General features: G+C 39.8%; 1 protein-coding gene across 2 annotated transcripts in view; it reads right to left on the bottom strand.

The window, feature by feature from the left end:
• Window positions 1-2,698: 2,698 nt before the first annotated feature.
• The window catches only part of LOC131125285 (pre-B-cell leukemia transcription factor 1), a 69,225-nt gene continuing 51,591 nt past the window's right edge, over window positions 2,699-20,332 (bottom strand). The window contains exons 3-9 of one of the 2 annotated variants that reach the window (XM_058066689.2): window positions 19,565-19,809; window positions 15,466-15,656; window positions 13,806-13,941; window positions 12,275-12,434; window positions 11,288-11,400; window positions 7,825-7,914; window positions 2,699-3,503 (exon numbers count right to left, since the gene is read on the bottom strand). In XM_058066689.2, the coding sequence (XP_057922672.1) occupies window positions 3,411-3,503; window positions 7,825-7,914; window positions 11,288-11,400; window positions 12,275-12,434; window positions 13,806-13,941; window positions 15,466-15,656; window positions 19,565-19,809 (1,028 nt within the window). In that variant the 3' untranslated portion in view covers window positions 2,699-3,410. The remainder of the gene's footprint in view (window positions 3,504-7,824; window positions 7,915-11,287; window positions 11,401-12,274; window positions 12,435-13,805; window positions 13,942-15,465; window positions 15,657-19,564; window positions 19,810-20,332) is intronic. The other variant, XM_058066690.2, reaches the window with a different exon arrangement.

Raw genomic sequence — 20,332 nt, 5'->3', positions numbered from 1 at the left:
GGGTTATATGCTAAAACTACCCAACAACCCGACTTCCGTATCGATGATTGTTTGGCCTCAATGGAGGTCCTGCACTCAAGTATGAAGTCATTTAGGAGACAATCTGATAATTGTTACTATGCTTTACTTTTATTGGGTTCACAGAGGAGTTTATCGTATGTCTTCATTTGGTGTTTCCCAAGACAAAAATCCATCTTTGATCTTAAGCAAAGATGAAATTAATAGCTATCTATGCAGGTTCTTCTTTCAAATTAGGATTATTGTACCTTGGTGGAGGTCTGCACTCCACTAAGTACTGCTCTAGTTATTAAAATAATGATGAACAAGTTCTCGAGTCAACTAAGTGCTATTGTAGTTTTTAAAATATCTAAGTGTTGTCAATAAAACTGTTAAAAAATGGAACAATACAATTAAATATAGATTGGCTCAAAACGCTCGGTTCGGTAGATATGGTAAAACCGTTCTTTTGTGATGTCACAGAGGGGTGGAATTCCTCATATGCTTCATAGTTAGGAAGCACTTTGGGCGTGTGAGGAAGGAAATACAGTTGGAATAGGTACAGATCCTGCAAAAATCTAAAAGGTTTTCAGTGTGGGTTATTGTGTGTAGCTGCTCTATAAGAGTCCATAACTCAATACAAAGGATCAGAAAATGAGCATAATAGGTCCCCTTGGTTAAACATAGAAAGTAAAGTAAAAGTAAAACATAGAAAGCGACTACTATATATGCTAACTGAAATGCAAAAAGCAATGGCGTGGAGCCAGACAGGAGTAATTGTAATGAAACTTCCCAAATATGACCTTGACTTATTTTAGAGTTATCCTTCTGAGGCAGCACAATAAAATGACATGCCGTGTATGACAGTGAGCTGTTGTATCACATGTTATTTTTTTAATGTGTGGAGGACAAAGCAAGTTTTGAACAACGGTTAAGAGCTAATTATGAGTGTGGGTGAAGCAAAAAAAAAAAAAATCCTAGAAAAAGCATATAGTAATAATAATAAACAATAATAAATAGCACAAAACGGGTCACACAACATAAAAAAACGGCCTAGAAAGAAGGTTACAAAATTAGAAAACACATAACACAGAATCGGACATACGTAATGCCTTTTTCAGTGCTGTTCCAACGTCAAGAAATCAGTCTGATAGAAGCAGGCCATCAAATGTAGAGATGTATTTTGGTGCGAGGCTTACTAAAAGAAGAAGTGGAAAAGAAGAACTGTACTGTTTACCGTATGTATATGTACTATATGTATGTTTTTGTCTTTTTCACAACAAAGCGCTTTGGGCAAATTGGTTCTTTCACGGCGAGCATGTCTGCATGGAGCTGTGTTGTGGATGTGTACAAATCCATTAGCATAATGACTTCCCTGTTTAAATAGATTGTGGCTCGTGTCGTCAAACGCAAACCCAGTTAGAGATGTCCTTGACGAACTTTCTTTTCTGTCGTTTGGACTGAAACGTCAAGGCCTTGAAGGGGTTAAAAAGGTTAGAAATATTTCACAGACAGGATGGATTTACTGTGATGAGGGTACCATATGTTACTCTTTTGGTTACATTATCATCAGAAACCTGTTTAATCATGCTCCTGGAATCAATTTCAATTATAAAAATATAATAATGCGACCAATTTATCAATATGTTAGTATAGACATTTCTCAGAGAGAAAGTCACATAAAAAATAGTGATAGTAACACAAAAAAAAGGTAATTTCATGAGAATAAAGTTACATTACAGGACAAAAGTATTAATATTATAGACTTAAGTTGCAATATTTAGAGGGAAATTAATTTTTAGATGAAAACAAACAAAAAAGTCATAATTTTATGAAGCATAAAGTCACAATTTCACAAAAAAACGGTAATATTATGAGAAAAAAACACCATTATGACAGTAAAGTCATAATTTACAAAAAAAAGTAGTCATTTAGTTCTAATATTATAAAGTATACTATATTATTACAATTTTTTATTCATTTTTAGGACTTTTTTAAAAATGTGAAACATCATAATTTTATCTTAAAATCGTAATTTTACCCCAAAAGTGGTCATTTTATGCAGGTAAAGTTGCAATTTTACAAAAATAAAGTTGCTTTAACAAGTAATTTTACAAAAAAAAACAGAGGTCATTTTATCAAAGTAAAGTCATGACATTATGAGAAAGAAGTCTGAATCGTATGATGAAAAAGTTTTAATGTTTTAATAGTAATTTAAAAAATGTACTTTTATGTCAAAAATGTTATATGAAAAAAATTCTACCATGACAAGAAAAAAAACTAATTTTAGGTGAATAAACGTATGAGTAAATATGAAATAAAGGTATGAGGAAAGTCATAATATTATGAGAAAAATCCAGACTCGTGGGGTAACTACTAATCGTACAGTTATTTTATCTCTTCCAGTGCCGACGTCGTACGCCTTCATACTGTACAAAGAGGATTGTAGAGGAGCATGCCATTTCAATTGGACTTTTCCAAAATGTTGTACTTGGTCACTACAATATGGAGACATACAGAAGGGATACAGCTTCCCAGTGGTTTTGTATACATGGAGACTATTTCCTATGAAAAGTATGTTGAGTGGATTATCTCATGGATTTCTTCATCCCGACCATAAAAGCAAAGACAAGAACTGTAGCTCCTACCTGGATGGAGGGTGTCCTCCACCTTCATGAATGACGTCAGGCTTGTCCCATAATGTGATGACAAGTATTTCTTTATTGTTTTACAGATAGCATACTTCACAGGGGTTACCTTAGAGGTCAAAATGTCCCGACACAACTGGGTTAAAAGACGCCGGAGACACAGGGAAGGATGGACATTTTTTTTTATCAAGCACACATTGTAAACAACTGAGCAATATTAGTCTAAAATGGCGTACCATAGGATAGAATAGGTGAGAGACAACAAAATGTAGAATAAGTAAGAAGATGTGCCTCTTGCTCCAAAGACGACTTTCATTTTTTACAAAACAAATCCCGGTCACTGATGTTGTTCTACTTTTGAGTGGCTGAGAGGTAGAACGACCATTAAAACTTTGATTTATTTATTGGAACATTTGTCACTGGAAGTGGAAACATGTGACCATAATAATAATAATAATAATAATAATAATAATAATAATAATAATAATAATAATAATAATAATAATAATAATAATAATAATAATAAGTAAGCCCAGCCCTCGGAATAGAACTCTGTACAAACCTCTCCACTGATTCTTTACAATTTCATTGTTTGTATCCCAAATGTCCAAAGGTTACAAGCAGAGGAAATACTATTTGCTTTTTGTCAATTCGGCTTTTTCAACAGTACCTCTGCGCACAGCGGCATTGTGAACTCCTTTGTTTAATACTGTAAAGGTCAGTTCTGGTTTTCCATACAGGTTGACGGCGCACAGGTGGATGTATTCAGTTGGAGGTATCCGAATGAACGCTTCCGGGTCCTTCTGTGGGTGATGTCACTGATGAAGGGGTCGGAGCATCTTGCCAGCCGCCATTTGTCTGGAAAACAAAACACACAGGAAGATATTGTCAGCTTTGCACTACTTCGTCCATGGTAGAATGTTGTGTGGTTTACCGCCTTGTTGACGTCATTTCATAAGCCAGGGAAAAAAAAGAGCCAAGCTTACAAATTTCAAATCCTCCTCGAAATGTGGTCGATTTTTTTTTTTTAAACTTGTTCATTCCGGCAAGTTTTAGTATCATAAGAAATTAATAAAAAAGTAATGTCATAAAGATAGAGTTATTATTTAAAAAAATATTACAGTATTAGTAGAAGTACTATTTGAAGAAAAATGAGTGGAAAATCATGAGAAAAATTTGAATTAATAATGATAAAATAAAAACAATTTGTAATTTTACAAGAATTAAGTGACAGGCTTTGCTCATAGATTTATTAGCAAAGTCACAATATCATAAGAAAAAAGTTGGAATCATGAAGAAACAAGTTACAAAGTAATTTAAATATAAAAAAAGAGAAAATATGTTATTGTATTTTGTAAAACAAAATGTGACAAAACAAGAGCAAGTAGTTGTAATTAAATAAATGTCTTAAAATCTCGGAATTTAAGTGTCACAATACAAAAAAAAAAAATTTACAAACCATAAATTGTAATAAAACAAAGAAGAGTCATAATTTTAGAGAAAAGAGGAAAAATAAGAGAAAGTCATAATATTGATGAGAAAAAAAACTAATAAAAAATTACAAATATAAAAAGAAGTACATTTATGGGAAAAAAAAGCCATAATATAAAAAGAAACAAGTCAGGAAAAAAGCTGTAATGTTACAAGAAAAAAGTTGTACTTTTGGAAGTATTAAGCAATATTACAAAAAAGTTTTGAATTTATGAGTAAAGTCATAATATGAGAAAAGAAACTGGAATGATAAAAAAATATATAAAAAGATTATTTTATAATTTCACAAAAATTAATTTGTTTTATTAGCATTGGATATACAGTATTTCATAATATTGCATTTTTTTAACAAGACTACAATCACAGTATGAAAAAGGTTGCAATTTTGTTATACTGTAATGATATCATCAGAACCATCAACCCGATTAGTCTACATGTGGCGGTGATTAATCTAAAAATCGTAACACATGACCACAAAGTGACCCTGTAGTCCTCCTGTGAGGATGTTTACGTTCCTTGTGTTGAAAGGTGAATGATTTACGGGAAATTTCAGTTTCAAAGACGACCTAATGGAAGTCTGGATTAAACCAAAGTTGTGTGCACATATTGCAGTGATGAACTATCTTTTCATCAAAGCAGGAGTCAGAAGTACCACCTTGCTTTATCACATTGCCCAGCAAATACAGACACGGTATAGCTGTATAGTTTAGAAATGCTGCTTTGTTAAACATTTCTTCATTCAAACAGCATACTCCAAACTAAATTCAAGCCAATCATAGTAATTCCGTAGATAAAATCTACTTCATTAAGCCCAGGGTAAATGTGCGATTAATCATGATTAATCACAAAGTAGACATATGATTAACTTGATTACATTTCACAAGACAGCACTGCATTTTATACAGCATGTATGCACATACAGGAATTGGACCTGCAACCATTGGGTTGGGAACCACGTACATGTCTGTAGAATTGAAAGATCGAATGATTCAGTCACACAGAAAATTGTGTGAATTCAGCAGAAATATATATCAGTAAATATAAAATATAAAATAAATATAATAAAAACCAACACATAACATCATAAGTGTCTCAGGAATGAACACAAGGACAATCTGGCATTAAGACAATGTAAAATATGATGACAAAAATAGAATATAGTATGCATCAAGAGTGCTCCTTCATTAAAATATCACTGTCACCGGACATCATTTGAGAATGAAAGTAAAAAGCAGCAAAATGCTTAGCATTCATATACTTCCAAATAAAAGAATACATTATTGTCTCAAAGGTTGGCCAAGTTCCATTAGGGACATAAATTGCAATTTCAACGCTATTAAGCCAGAACGTGCTTTTCGGCAGCCGCTTATTTGCCAAAGCCTGTTATTTACAGCAAAGAGCGTCTGTCATGTCATTCCTAAGCCAGTGGAGGAGGAGGGGAGTAGGTGGGGGGGGACAAAACATTTCAAGCTTTCTTGGGAGTGGCGACGCCCACCAGCAATTTGCGGGGGAACGATTGTCATGTATGAAGGAGAAGAGGTGAAGAACTGACGAGGGAGCAAAACATCATCAACGTCAAATTGAAATAAAATGCACATTATTTATTTACTTTTTTTTCTAAGATTATTTGTATTTTTTTACATTAAAAAAATAGGTGATTTAAAAAAAATAATGTTGAGGGAGTCATGATCATTAACATGAAGTAAAATGAAACATAAATATAGGAAATGATCATTCACATGCAAAGGATTCAAATGCAGCTTGTTTACGACTGTATATATTTGATTATTATCTGTAAATAAATAAAAGCTCTCCAGCAGATGCATGTTTTCTTTGGGCTCACAGAGCATCAAATGAGCAAGGACATGATATGTCATCTCCAACTATCATCCTTGTTTGGATTTTTAAAACTACCTTCAGGCTTTTTTTTTTCCCCAAAAGGTTGTATACTACGCTGTATAGCTCTTTCAGACAAATAACACACTTTGTTCTGTATGAACTGTAGCTTTTCATCCACATTTCAACACACTGCCGAAGCCACAGCCCCTTAGTTTGAGGTTGAACATATTTTGATCTAAAAATGTCTACTTTTATTGGTATGATTTGTAAATAATAATGTGCGTGTGTGTGTGTGTATATGTGTTTGGGTGGGGGGGTAAAAGCAGAGGGACTCCTGTTGCACATGGCACTGATCTCCATGCATGCATGTTGTTATTATAGCGCGCGAGGGCTTGTTGCAGCCTTGTCAGTGTGGCTGTTTGTGTAGATGAATGATCGGGCCAATGTGCTTGGACTGTTAGCCCAAAGCCCCGCTCCCTCTGTCCCTGCGACTGTCGTATTGATTCTGTTCAAGCCCGCGCAGCCTGTCGCTATGGATATACATGTTAACACACCGCCTCCAGTGTCGCCTGCACCGCCATACCCAGCCCAGCCCGGCCCAGTAAAACGAGACCTAGAAACAGGCACCGTGACTTATTTGGTACTTACAGTAACAACTACAATAAACACAAATACAATCCTACATACGTATGCCCAGATTGCGTCAGAAGTTGTGTAAAGTAGTCAAAAATAAGACTTCAGTGAATCATTTGTAGCAATATAGATGATCTTTGGCAAGGACTTTTGCAGTAGGTGCTCAACAACAGTTCAGTCTTCCTTGCCTTGACTGATGGAGAATCTTTGACCAGATTTTTTGCAACTTAAAAAAAGCAGAGCGCTCCAGTTTTATACTGTAGAACAGGGGTCTCAAACACGCAGCCCGCGGGCCAAATGTGAAAGTTTAATGTTAGTGCGGCCTGCGCAAGTTTGATATGGATGCTGTATGGTATCATGTACCCAGAAACAATTATTACGTTTGATTAATGTTCATGTTAAAGGTTAAATAACTCTTAACAGTTATCCTCCCTATCCGTGTGGAAGTGGTAAGTTTTTGGCTTTTTTAAGTTTAAAGGAAATAACTTGAAGGCTACCGTTTAGGTCGCTAGCTCTCTAGTTTGCGAGTTAGCATATCTCAAGACCCTGCAGTTGCGCTGGTAATATGTTGTAAATAAAAAGAGTATAAATGTGACTATAGTCGTGTTTTGTCATGTCTACAGGGCTCTAATAATGCTTTGTTTGCGGAATGTGGGAGGAAACCGGAGTATCCGGAGAAAACCCACGCATGCACGAGGAGAACATGCAAACTCCACACAGAGATGGCCGAGGGTGTAATTGAACCCTGGTCTCCTCGCTGTGAGGTCTGCGCGCTAACCACTAGTTAACTAATCATCATTGCATGGTTATATTTCTGCATTTGAGAACACAGGGTACTCTTTTCAACCCTCCATACTCTCCACAAACAAACACAATAGAGATAATCACCAAATGTGAAGCCACTTTTGGAGGTGAAGGTTATGTTTGGAGGTGGTGACTATGCCGCACAAGGCAGAAGAGCATTGTTGTCATAGGATGACACCTGTGTCCTTGTTCCTGTCCACTGCAGGTGCCGTGCTAACGCTAATATCCCCCGACAGACTCGGAGCGTGTCCAGCCAACTCAGGCCGGTAGGTGCCTCATTGCCTGCCAGCCAGGGCACGGCCGTAGAGAGAAAGTGGGGAGGGGGAGTCGGTTGGGGGTCGACTGGCTGGACAACAGCTCAACTGAGACAAAATACGGTGGCACGCAATCGTCACAATGCAGGCATACTTACGTTGATGCCCTGTGGACTGTACATCTGGCTGGCGGCGAGGCTGTCACTGTATCCGCCGGTCTGGCTGATAACATGGCGAAGGGTATCCACCTGGAACAATGGAAGTGTGTGTGTAGTGGGGTGGGAGTGGGGGGGGAGAAAAAGCTCAGGTCAGACAAAAGGTCTGGATAACAAAGACAGTCCGTGCATGAGAAAAGGTCAGTGTGATAGGAAAAGGGTACAGTAAACAGGAAAATGCTACAAACATAATCAGTGATTTGGCCGTGTGTACAAGCTTGATAACAAGTAAAAGGACATGATAATAAAATATTTGGATGAATTCATCGTCTACCTTTAAATAACACACGAGTGTATCCACCTAAATATAACACAGCATTAATATAAGATGACACTGCTTTTTCGCTTTTAATATGTTTCCCATATTTTTCTCTTGCTGGCTGGGAATTAGGAACTCCAACCATTTCTGCCTGATGCTTGCCTCTTTAGCTTTCCCTCACCCAAACAAACATGTCCTGGAAGCTATGCTAACACGGTGAAAAATGTTTGACAAAAGAGTGTAGCCGAGTGGCTCCAAGTGACGTTACAAAAAGTTGGTGTTAAGATGGTAAAAACTAGCACCCAAAATTTCTTCCAGGGCTCACTTCTAAATGCGCAAATTTCACACGATAATACAACATAGTAACAACATACGTATATAGGTCAGAAAAGTGGAAAAAAAGCACAATTGGTCCCGTTTAACTGCATTAAGTCAGCTATGGATGAATAGTCCTGGATGACATAGTGGAAAAAAAGGCCCCCCCATTCCATGTTGCTGTGGTATCTTTTTGGCTTCTTACTTTGTCCTTCCTTCCCAACTCAATTTCTAAACCCAAGTTTAGAATAAATACAATGCTGCAGTTTTGTTAAAGAGTTAGCCATCCATTGTGTCACTTAGGAGATCCCGTAGCCTGCACATAAGCGGTGCAGTGTGATGTAAACAAAGGTAGCAGTACGTCTATATATGGCAGATTAACATTAGACTGGCTGTCCTGCATCATAGAGACGATGAGTAATAGGTTTATGCCAATCTTTTTTAATGGCATCCATCCACCTATTTTATGTTCAAGATACTACAACAAAGGAATTTCCAAATGCTAACAGTGTGTTATGATTGCTTGTCTACTTTATTAGGTAATACGAGTATAAAGGTGACTATTCATTTATTCATTTTCTACCGCTTATCCTCATGAGGGTCGAGGGCGTGCTGGAGCCTATCCCAGTTGTCTTCGGGCGAAAGGCGGGGCATGTATTTGGAATGTGGGAGGAAACCTGAGTACCTGGACAAAACCCAGAGAGATGCCCGAGGAGGGAATCGAATATGGGTCTCCTAGCTGTGTGGGCTGTGCACTAACCACTCCCCACAGTGCAGCCCTATAAAGGTGACTAATCACAAACAATTTTTAGAAGGTCATAAAGAGGTTTTCTATCTTCTAGCGACAAAACTATTTCTGTTATTAATATTCAGTCATACTTTTCGGAAAAATAGCTTTTCGGAAATCATCAAAAAACTATTACACATTATTATTAGTGTAAGTGTTAATGGATGATCACAACATCTATATGAAACAACGCAACATTGTTAGAGGTTTTTTTTTAAGGGATTCATAGTCAAAATAGGTGCATCCCAATGACAGCATTGTTAGCTAGCTCAAATTATGTGTTATAATGCACATAAAATGGAAATAAATATGTGTTCATGTTTCACATAAGGATTGGGAATGATGGGCAAAATTCCCCAAAAAGTGCAGGCCCTTTGTTTCAGCCTCTTTGTTGCCAGGTCACTCTTTGTGTGGATGACAGGAAGAAATCCTCCGATTTGCTCACTTAATATCGAGTAATGATACTGAGTATCGATAATGAGTGATGACACCCCCATTCAGCAACAAGCTTGGTAGCTCAGGATGTCCTCGGTGTGAAATTATTTCCAAGTTTCATTTTTTGTTGAGACAAAATGTTTAAAATACATACATATGATACTTTATCAGGCGGCACGGCGATTAAGTGGTTAGTGCGCAGACATCACAGCTAGGAGACCAGGGTTCAATTCCACCCTCGGCCATCTCTGTGTGGAGTTTGCATGTTCTCCCCGTGCATGCGTGGGTTTTCTCCGGGTACTCCGGTTTCCTCCCACATTCCAAAAACATGCTAGGTTAATTGGCGACTCCAGATTGTCCATAGGTATGAATGTGAGTGTGAATGGTTGTTTGTCTATATGTGCCCTGTGATTGGCTGGCGACCAGTCCAGGGTGTACCCCGCCTCTCGCCCAAAGACAGCTGGGATAGGCTCCAGCACCCCCACGACCCTCGTGAGGAAAAGCGGTAGAAAATGAATGAATGAATGAATGATACTTTATCGATCCAGTGGCATTACTGTAAACAAAAGCATAATGTGTTCATTCAGTACGTGAAAAGACATTACGTCGAGGGAATAGCTGATGCCTATATCGGTATCAGTTGATATAGGATATGGGTATCGGTATATTATCAATATATTGGAACTCGGTAAGAAATCCAATATCAAGCATCTCTACATCTCTCTGTAGTTGTGAAAGTTGCACTGGAAAACTGCCATTTTCGTGTTCTGCAAGGTACTTTGCAGCTTTTGGCAGAGCTGTCAGCCAGGTTATGCTTGAAAAAGCACACCTGCCATTTGGGTTTCACTACAAATTACTCTACTCAAGGCTCATTTAGTCACACTTTTTTTTTTAATCTTCCTACCTTTCGCAGAATGGCATGGAGCAGTTCTGACATGGTCGTAAAAATAATCCATTAGGAGAAATGTGAGGTTCCAACCCCGAAGACCACTTTACCTCCTTTAAGAGTTGTCTCATTTGCATATTCATGAATGACCTCAAGCGTTTCTAGTAGCTGTTCTAAATAGAGAAGGGGTGCGTGTGTTGGATGAGTTGAGGAATGATGCCAAAAGCGCTGAGAGAATCACCACGGGTGGTGTTTCCTCAACTGGCGGTGACGACCTGTAACACTCCAAGAACGGTGGTCATCTCCATCCACTGGGGCAAGGTCGGAGAGGCGCCGTGCACCAGTGGCTATGTGAAGCCGTGTCATGGGGTGCTGACGAGCGTTGCGACACTTCCAAAAACTGTCCTCTGTCGTTTTCTCAACTGTGCCTTGACAATGGCTGCTACATTAACAAAAGCTTAAGGCTTAATGTGACCTCCGGGTCGTAGTGGAGGTCAAGATATTGTGTTGTTCTCCATGAAAGTTTGTGAAAGGAAAATAACAGATTAAGTTGTTGTGGATTTTCTTGATATATATATATATATATTTATAAATTCATTTATTTTGAAAAAAACATGATAGACAACTCTAATGCATGATTTGTTTGGTCTTTGTGGAGTTCTACGCTTTTTACATGACATTTTGCATGTGGTCTTGTAAACTTATCCCACAGAGAGGTGCCTACCTGGGATTGTATGTTGGCCCCAACCTGCCCCCCTTGGTACGAGTCCCCATTGAGGGACTGAACACTCATGAACAAGTCTCCGGAGTTTGACATGTTAAAGGAGCCAGCAGAACCTGAGAGTACACAGAAGAGGCAGAGGAGGACAAAAGGCAGAAGAAGAAGAGGGACAGAGAAAAAGAGTTAAAAAAAAGAGATCATGCATGAGCAAAAGTGTGTTAAATGGGTTAGTTTCAGAGGGCAGGTCCACATTACAATATCTCTACAGCATAAGTCAAGAGACAGATAATCATCTTAAAATGGTTTAAGTCCTGTTAAAAGTAGCCTCATGGATTCTATCACTGTTTGTCATCCACGCGGCTACTATTTCATTAAGCGAGCAATAATTGATCTGCAGGAAGACCCAAAGAATCACGTCGGGCCTTTAATGGACCACAGCTCCCCAGATGTAAAGAGACCATCATGGCATAACTTGATTTCAACACCCGGTCCTAATCCAATACAGTTGCCAAAGTCTCTAAATGACAAAAGACTCCGCTTGCCCTTTCAGCAGCTTAATGGCATGCACAAGGTCAACCGGACAAGAGGCAGGAAAAATTAAGAGCAAAAGGGTCAATAAGAGAGAGAGAGAGAAAATGAGTGTCAGATGGCAGGCGGTAAAAACAAGGAAAGGCAGGGAGGCCATACGTCCCAAACAAGAAAAACACAAGCATTGCTTTAAGAGCTGAAGCAAACATTTGTACTGTTGGGATGTGAGTTCACACTTGTTTACTTCAGAAAATGTAAGCTGGTAAATATAGCAGAATATAACAATAATACATATATGTATATATACTGTATATATAATATAGCAAGTGGGTGTGCATGTTGGCATGTTCTTTACTGCTCATAGTTTGGTCCCATGACCAGACTACTGAACCACAAATGTGAACGCCACCAAAAAACACACATCTTTACTGACTCCTCAAAGTAGCCACAGTGATTGTTCACCTGCCGAATTGGGAGTGGACGGGGAGTTGGCCTGACTGCCGTGTGCAGACACACTGGTGGCATTGACAGCCGTCCTTGCCGCGTACATGTTGGCCTCTTCCTGGAACTTGCCAATGTTTTTCTTGTAGCGGATTCTCTTGTTGCCAAACCAGTTTGAGACCTTAACAAAAAAACACAGAGGTCAGGTTACAATGGAGATTTGGAGAAGCAATACCAGTTCCCACAAAAAAATAAACAGTCTGAAAAAACAGGTGGTCTTATATTTGGGGTGCTGTGAGATTTTCACATGCAAGCCAACAGGTGGGGTCAAATGACCTCTTCTCCCCAAGCAATAAGACATTTTCTTCCTGTCACTCACTTAGTGACAGGTAGTGACACTCACTTAAAGTATTGTTTGAAGAGCTAAGAAATGGGATTGATCAACATAATAAATATGATTTATTAACAATTTTTTTACATGCATTATGTGACAAACGAGTATACAGTGCATCCGGAAAGTATTCACAGCGCTTCACTTTTTCTACATTTTGTCATGTTACAGCCTCATTCCAAATTGTATTTAAATTAATCTCTTACCTCACAATTCTACACAAAATACTCCATTATGACAATGTGAAAAAGTTTTTTTTTAGACTTTTTTTGAATTTATTAAAAATAGAAAACAAAAAAATCACATTTACATAAGTATTCACAGCCTTTGCCATGAAGCTCAAAATTGAGCACAGGTGCATCTTTTTTCCACTGATCATCCTTGAGATCTTTCTACAGCTTAATTGGAGTCCACCTGCAGTAAATTCAGTTGATTGGACATGATTTGGAAATATAATAACTGTCTATATAAGGTCCCACAGTTGACTGTGCATGTCAGAGCACAAACACCAAGCGTGAAGTCAAAAGAACTGTCTGTAGACCTGCGAGACAGGATTGTCTTGAGGCACAAATCTGGGGAAGGATACAGAAACATTTCTGCTGCTTTGAAGGTCCCAATGAGCACAGTGGCCTCCATTATTCGTAAATGGAAGACGTTTGGAACCACCAGGACTCTTCCTAGAGCTGGCCGGCCTTCTAAACTGAGCGATCGGGGAAGAAGGGCCTTAGTCAGGGAGGTGACCAAGGCCCCGATGGTCACTCTGTCAGAGCTCCAGCGTTCCTCTGTGGAGAGAGGAGAGCCTTCCAGAAGGACAACCATCTCTGCAGCAATCCACCAATCAGGCCTGTATGGTAGAGTGGCCAGACGAAAGCCATCAGACCAGAGAATTTTGTTTCTCATGGTCTCAGTCATTCAGGTGCTTTTTGGCAAATTCCAGACGGGCTGCCATGTTCCTTTTACTAAGGAGTGGCTTTCCTCAATTTTAGTATTTTGTGTAGAATTTTGAGGTAAGAGATTAATTTAATACAATTTGGAATGAGGCTGTAACATGACAAAATGTAGAAAAAGTGAAGCGCTGTGAATACTTTCCGGATGCACTGTATGTATAATGTTATCTAATAGCGTAATGATATGATATAATAGTTTGCCGTCAGTGGTTACCTGTGACACTGTGATGCTACATTTCTTGGCCAGCTCTTCTTTGGCCTCCTCGCTCGGATAAGGGTTACTGAGATGGGAGTAAAAGTACTCGTTTAGAATCTCTGTCGCCTGTTTGTTGAAGTTCCTCCTCTTTCGCCTGGAGCAGGGAAAACAAATGAATTAATATTCTTTATTTGGTCAATTATTTATAATAGTGGAAATAAATATTTGTGGATTTGTCCGAGGGCTTCCCCTTCAGTTATGAAGAAAAAAAACACCTTTTAGCATACAAGGTGGATACCATGGACAAATTACATTTCAATTATTAAAATAAAAGATGAGGGGTTGCCATAGTAACATCAGAGACGCTCTTCTGAAAGCCAGTATGCTATGTACATGACTTTAGCTATTCATTAGTTATTTCATTATATAAGAATTTGAAAATAAAAACCACTATACAGTGGTACCTCGGTTAACATCCGCCCTGGTTAGCGCATTTTTCAGTTAACATCCAAAACATTTGCTGATATTTTTGCCTTGGCTTGCATATATACTCGCTTGGTTAGCATGCAATTTGGGCACGAAACATGCACAACTGTTGCTAATTGTGCTTGGTTTGTTTAAGCAGCCATCTGAGATTGTGATCCAAAACCGAATCTTGGGATACATGTAATGCAATGAAGTGACCAAAATAATGGGCCCTTGCATTGATGACCACTGTCGTACATTTTTTCAGTGAGTGCGACAAACTAAATAAGCCGCTATGAATCCAAAGAAGCTTGCGAGTGACAGCAACATTCTAAAGAGAGTGGATACCACTACTGAATTCAAGAGAGAAGAATAACTTTGAGGGTGGCGTCCATATTGCAGCTCTCGGCAGGATGTACTAGAAGCCCTTATGAGCAACAAGTACCATCCTGAAGAATAACAACGTAATGAAGTGAGCTAACAGTGTTAACAAAAGAGAGACCACAAACCATGGAAGAAGGCGTTCGGAAGTTGCTGTTGGGGATCAACGGCTCACGGGAGCTAGCCAGAGCTAACATGTTGTCTGCGCGAGACTGCTGGATCTAACACAGAAATCGCCTGCAACGAGTGAGTCTGTTGATGAATTTAAAGCAAGCAGAGGCTGCTTAGAAAATTTTAAACAAAAACAGGCATATGCATTGTCAGGCATGCCGACTTACACACGTGCCGTTGTCATTTGTAATTATTTTAACATCATTTTCAGCATGAGAACTAAAGTATGGTCTGTGTTAACATTTTTGGAATGGATTCGTTGGATTTTCTATGGAAAATTTTTCTTTGGTTAGAGTCCGTTTTGGTTTGAGTCGGACCTTCTGCAACGGATTAATAATGTTAACCAAGGCACCACTGTAAATGAATAGAAATAAAACAAATAAGATAAAACCAAATACATGTATTTTACCTAAAATATATGAGTAAACTATGATTTACTATAATGAATTCATTATTGATAAGAAAAATGTTATACAATGTACTTCCATGTCCTCCTAAGGGCTAAGATCCAATTACTTTTAGTGTTCCAGATGAGAGCTAAACACACTATTCATTGTCTGACTGAACAAATTACATTGTAAAATGAGATTTTAGTAAAAACAGACCCCTCAGCAGCAAACTACATGAAACCAAACAGAAAGGGCACACGGCCAAAGCAGACCTGGCGTCGAGGAAACGCGAGCGCAGGATCATGACAGCCTCACAGGTGCTCTGCTTCAGCTGCATCTGGATGGAGCTGAACTTGCGGTGGATGATGCTGACCATGCGCTCAATCTCTTTGGGAGAGATGGGTCGTGTTCGAGACTGCTCCCTCAGCAGGTTCATCACATGGGTGGTGAACTCATTGCACGCCTGGAGGAACGAGATAGGAAAAAACTTCAGAACAAAAGCAGGAAATTGGATTCTGAAGGGTCATCAACCAGGTCTTGCCTCAAACAACAGGTGACCAATACTAAATAAACATACAAAAACAACCCTTATTTCAAAAATTCATACATATTTACAAAACATTTGCTGAAGTTATTTGCATAATTATTATTTTTAAAGTCTCTTTTTCATCATTGCCCGGCCCATGGATACCATAGCCTGGTGGTTGGGGATCCCAGGAATTAAAAACAATGAACATTATGAACCTTATCAACCTGAAATTGAAAACAGGTGCTACACTCAGCTGCACAGAAGTCAGGCAAGGCGTAAAATACAGTACGAAGACATAAGACGTAAGTACACAGAACAGGAAGTGACAATTCCTGTCCTGCGGAGCATAACCATAAATCCATCATTACTGAAAGATAAATGCATTATTCAATTAGAAAGTCTGGAAAATGACGGAAAAGGCTCACAACAAAAGTGGCCTTTGTCCAGGTCGTATGTAAATGTAAAATGTTCTTCCACTTCTAAAAATGATAGTAGCTTTTACATGTTCTTACTAAATATACAGCAATTAAATCCAAAAGATCTTTAATGGAGATATTATCATCATATAGTATGGTAATGGGCGGCACGGCGGTCAAGTGGTTAGCGCGCAGACGTCACAGCTAGGAGACCAGGGTTCAATTCCACCCTCGGCCATCTCTGTGTGGAGTTTGCATGTTCTCCCCGTGCATGCGTGGGTTTTCTCCGGGTACTCCGGTTTCCTCCCACATTCCAAAAACATGCTAGGTTAATTGGCGACTCCAAATTGTCCATAGGTATGAATGTGAGTGTGAATGGTTGTTTGTCTATATGTGTCCTGTGATTGGCTGGCGACCAGTCCAGGGTGTACCCCGCCTCTCGCCCGAAGACAGCACCCCCCCGAGGAAAAAGCGGTAGAAAATGAATGAATGAATGAGTATGGTAATGTTACATCAACATGTGATCACTCGCACAGTTCAATGTCCAAAAAGGAGTAGAGAGAATCAGAGTTTATTAATCCATGCCATTCTATTCAATCAGCATCCAAAACATGATGCATAACGACACACAAACGTGGCGTTGGGAGTCATACGTTGTGAATAGAGCTTGTGAATATGAAAACAACGTCTTTGTGACAAGTGAGGAGGAATGTAAAGCGACAGCAGGCTTTCAGCGCCGTTCACGTTCAAGAGGTTTTAAAGTGAGTCTCTCCATTCTCCGTCGAGCTCCTTCGCCTTCCCTTCCTGTCTGAATCAGTCACTGCTTAAGACTGCAAGGTGTCTGCTGCTTGTCAACACCGGGGTTACGTCAGTCAAAGTGACGCACCGAAGCAGCCGTTTTGCTAGCACGCGCGCACACACACATGCACGCACGCACGTACGCGTCAGACACGGCTCAGTCATATGTGTGAGTGGGCGCGGTGGAAGTAGGTAGCGTGGTGACATACACAAAGGCTCAGGTGTATATTGAGTGTGACAGTCGACGATGACTTGCCGTCCTCCAGAGAAGATGACAAAGCCGCAACAGCGCTTTGACTTTCTCTGGGAAATGACGAGACATTGGAAGCCTTTGGAGAAGAACGGCCGTGTGACTGATGTAATGGCTGCTTGCGAAAAAACCCCCAACAAAAACGTCCCTGAAAATGTTGGCTTGTTGCAAAGTGGCCTTTAAAACACCAGTGGAAGTTATTCATTGGACCATGGGGGAATAAAGAGAATAGAATATATATATATCCTTTTTTTTTTTTACCACAACCCATACGTGTGGACAGCTACTTGCAATAGCGTTAGGTTATTGCAATAACGCCTCTTCCGTTGAATCTCATTAGATTGTAGAGGTGTGTACACAAAGAGATTCAGTTCGCTGACTCTCCTCTCTGATAGAAGAGGTCGAGGGGGTGGCTAACCTTTGACCTCCACCTCGACACAATCAAACCTAGGCAGCTGCTTTGACCCATTGTATTGAAAATCAAAGCTACACAATTGGTTTCATTTTAAAGAGGATGAGGACCAGGAGAATATGATTAAATAATAATAATAATTATTGGGAGCTTTTGTGCTGTCCATTATACTTGAACACAACTGCTAGTCTACGACTAAAAATAAATTGTCCTGCACTCCTGTTTCCATGCAAGTGTTGTATTGTGCAGAATAATTGCAACAATATAGAGAAAAAATGTGCAGAAATTTTTGCACGTGGCTGTAAATGACATTGGTGGAGTCCCTTGTCAGCTGTGGTCAAAATGCTTTATAAGCCATACTAGCATACATGCTAAGGATATCCTCAAAATGTTCTAATCATTAGATACTATCAATGACGATTGGCGAGGTACTGAACTGGTCACCAACCAATTGCAGCGAGGATATACACAGAATTCCCACTTTGAAGCTGCCAATGATCCTAACATGCATATTTTTGGAATATGGTAGGAAGCCAGAGTACTGGGAGAAAACCCACACGTGTTGAGAACATGCAAAGCCCACACACAGAGCAAACAAACTAGATCTTCTAGATATCCTAACTGTATGGTCAACATGCTAACCACCAGGCAACTGTGCGGGTGTCCCACAAAAATAAATTACGTACTTAACATGCAATTTGTGACCAAAAACGGTGTGCATTGGCACGAAATGACCATGCACCCGCTCGACTGTCAACTATTGTGTATGTCTTACACACAAAAATAGTATGCGCCAAACACATTGTTCCCGAATATGTATGCATTGTCACCACCACTTCTCACATCCGTGAGGCAGTCATGACATTATTTGGTCCCACTGTGTCCCATGTGACGCCACAACGCAATAGAAGCATCACCCCCAGCTTCATTAATTCCTCTATTTGCAATTTGCTAGGGAGCTATAAGATGCTGAAGTACAGAGAAGAAGCTCATGCAATAAAGAAAGGTAAGTCCATAGTTTTGTGCGGCTGCAGGTATGTACAAAGAGCAGGAACGAAACAATAAGGAGATGGAATTGCTGACTAGAAGACGTCGCTTTGGGCATTACGATTAGATATTAACAGAAAATCACAAGGAAGACACGAGATGCTAGAGAAATTGAAAATTCCCCTTGGAAAGTTAACCTATCCACACAGTTTACACAAACTTCCCGACTGTTAACAACCAATGTACTCATTGGCATGGAAAAGTGCACGCTGCTGCAGGGACAAAGCGAGTATAAACGAGGCTTAACACACGCACACACAGGAAAACATGTGGTTTCCACACAGACTCAAACACCACACAGAGATGTTCCAACGCATCTCCTGTCTGTAGGGCCGACATGGTACCCACTAGGCTACTGTGCAGGCCCCTTCATCGCAAACGAGAGTTCCTGTCCCGGTTGCAGCCAAGTGGTTCATCCCAAACTGCCAACAATCATTGACATATATTTAAAATTTGAGGTATAAAATGTCCAGATGATGATTAGGCTTATTCACATTCAATCTCATTGCCATCCTTCAAGTGTGGCCAGAAGAACAGTCCAGCTGGAATTTTACCAAAACAATTAAGGTAATGAAATAATAAAATGAGCTGGTGTGATCATTTTATGCAGCTGTGATGTTGCCTGGTGTCTCTTTTCCACTGCCTGTCAGAGCTGGCATTTTTGTGTCTTCAGTGCTGTTCTGTTTAAACGGCAACAGCACAGAATGGGAGGTTATAGTCAACTTGGAAATCTTCTACCGTCTGAAGTCGTGCTGTAGGCTCACTTCTCCCGTCCTGTTGTATTAGAAGCAATTGGTGTGTATCTAATTATCTGATAGGATGATGTCGAATTGCTGCAGCAATATTGCACTATGCAAGGTTCTGTGCAAAAGGCACAGTGATGCTGTGTTATCTTTGGTTGCAGGCATTTGCGTCTTACCTGCTCATACTTCTCCAGCTCTGTGTGGTAAATCTGTCGGATCTGTGAAAGCTTGGCCCGGTAGTCAGAGTGTTCCGCCGAGTTGTCGGCGCCGATGCCGCCGGTGGCCGCAGCGGCCGCGGCTGCAGCTGCCGACCCGCCCCCTTTCTCCGGCCCGGCGACCCCCTCGGCAAGCAGCATGTTGTCCAGGCGCATCAGCTGGGGATCGGGAGGTTCCTCCTCCTGGGCGCCACGGATACTCAGCACTGCGTTGAAAAGAGAAGAAAATGATGACAAGGACATGACAAATTCTCACTTGATTTAAAGAGAGGACATTTTACAGCGACTTAGGGAGAGTCTTAACCATCTCCTGCGTCAGTCTACTGAGCGAGCCTCCTTAAAAAATGGCCGTCATTTAAATGGATCAAGTCAGAGCCATAAAAAAACGGAGCTTCAGACAAGCCAGCAGCTCGGAAAAACCATAAAATGATAATTTCATCGATTCTGATGATCATTTTATGTTGAAAAAAATGAACAAAGAGTTCATCTTTCATTGCTCTCCTTATGCTCAGACTATGTTTAGTCTCTGGCTGACGGCTTTATTATCTTGCCAGTGGGGATATTTAAAAGGCACAACACTAATCAAACATATTTTATTTTTATATTAATGCAAAGACACACTGCTCAAGCTTCATACTAAAAAAAAAAAACATGACCCCGATGATGTTGTCAAGGAAGCTCCCTTTACTTCATTTCCAAGCCTCCACACGCACTGCAACATAACACCGT

Source organism: Doryrhamphus excisus, linkage group LG6 (assembly GCF_037039965.1).
Source record: "Doryrhamphus excisus strain RoL-2023G ecotype Guam linkage group LG6, RoL_Dexc_Guam_v1.1, whole genome shotgun sequence".
In the NCBI taxonomy this organism is placed as follows: domain Eukaryota; kingdom Metazoa; phylum Chordata; class Actinopteri; order Syngnathiformes; family Syngnathidae; genus Doryrhamphus; species Doryrhamphus excisus.
This window is presented reverse-complemented; position numbering and strand designations above follow the sequence as displayed.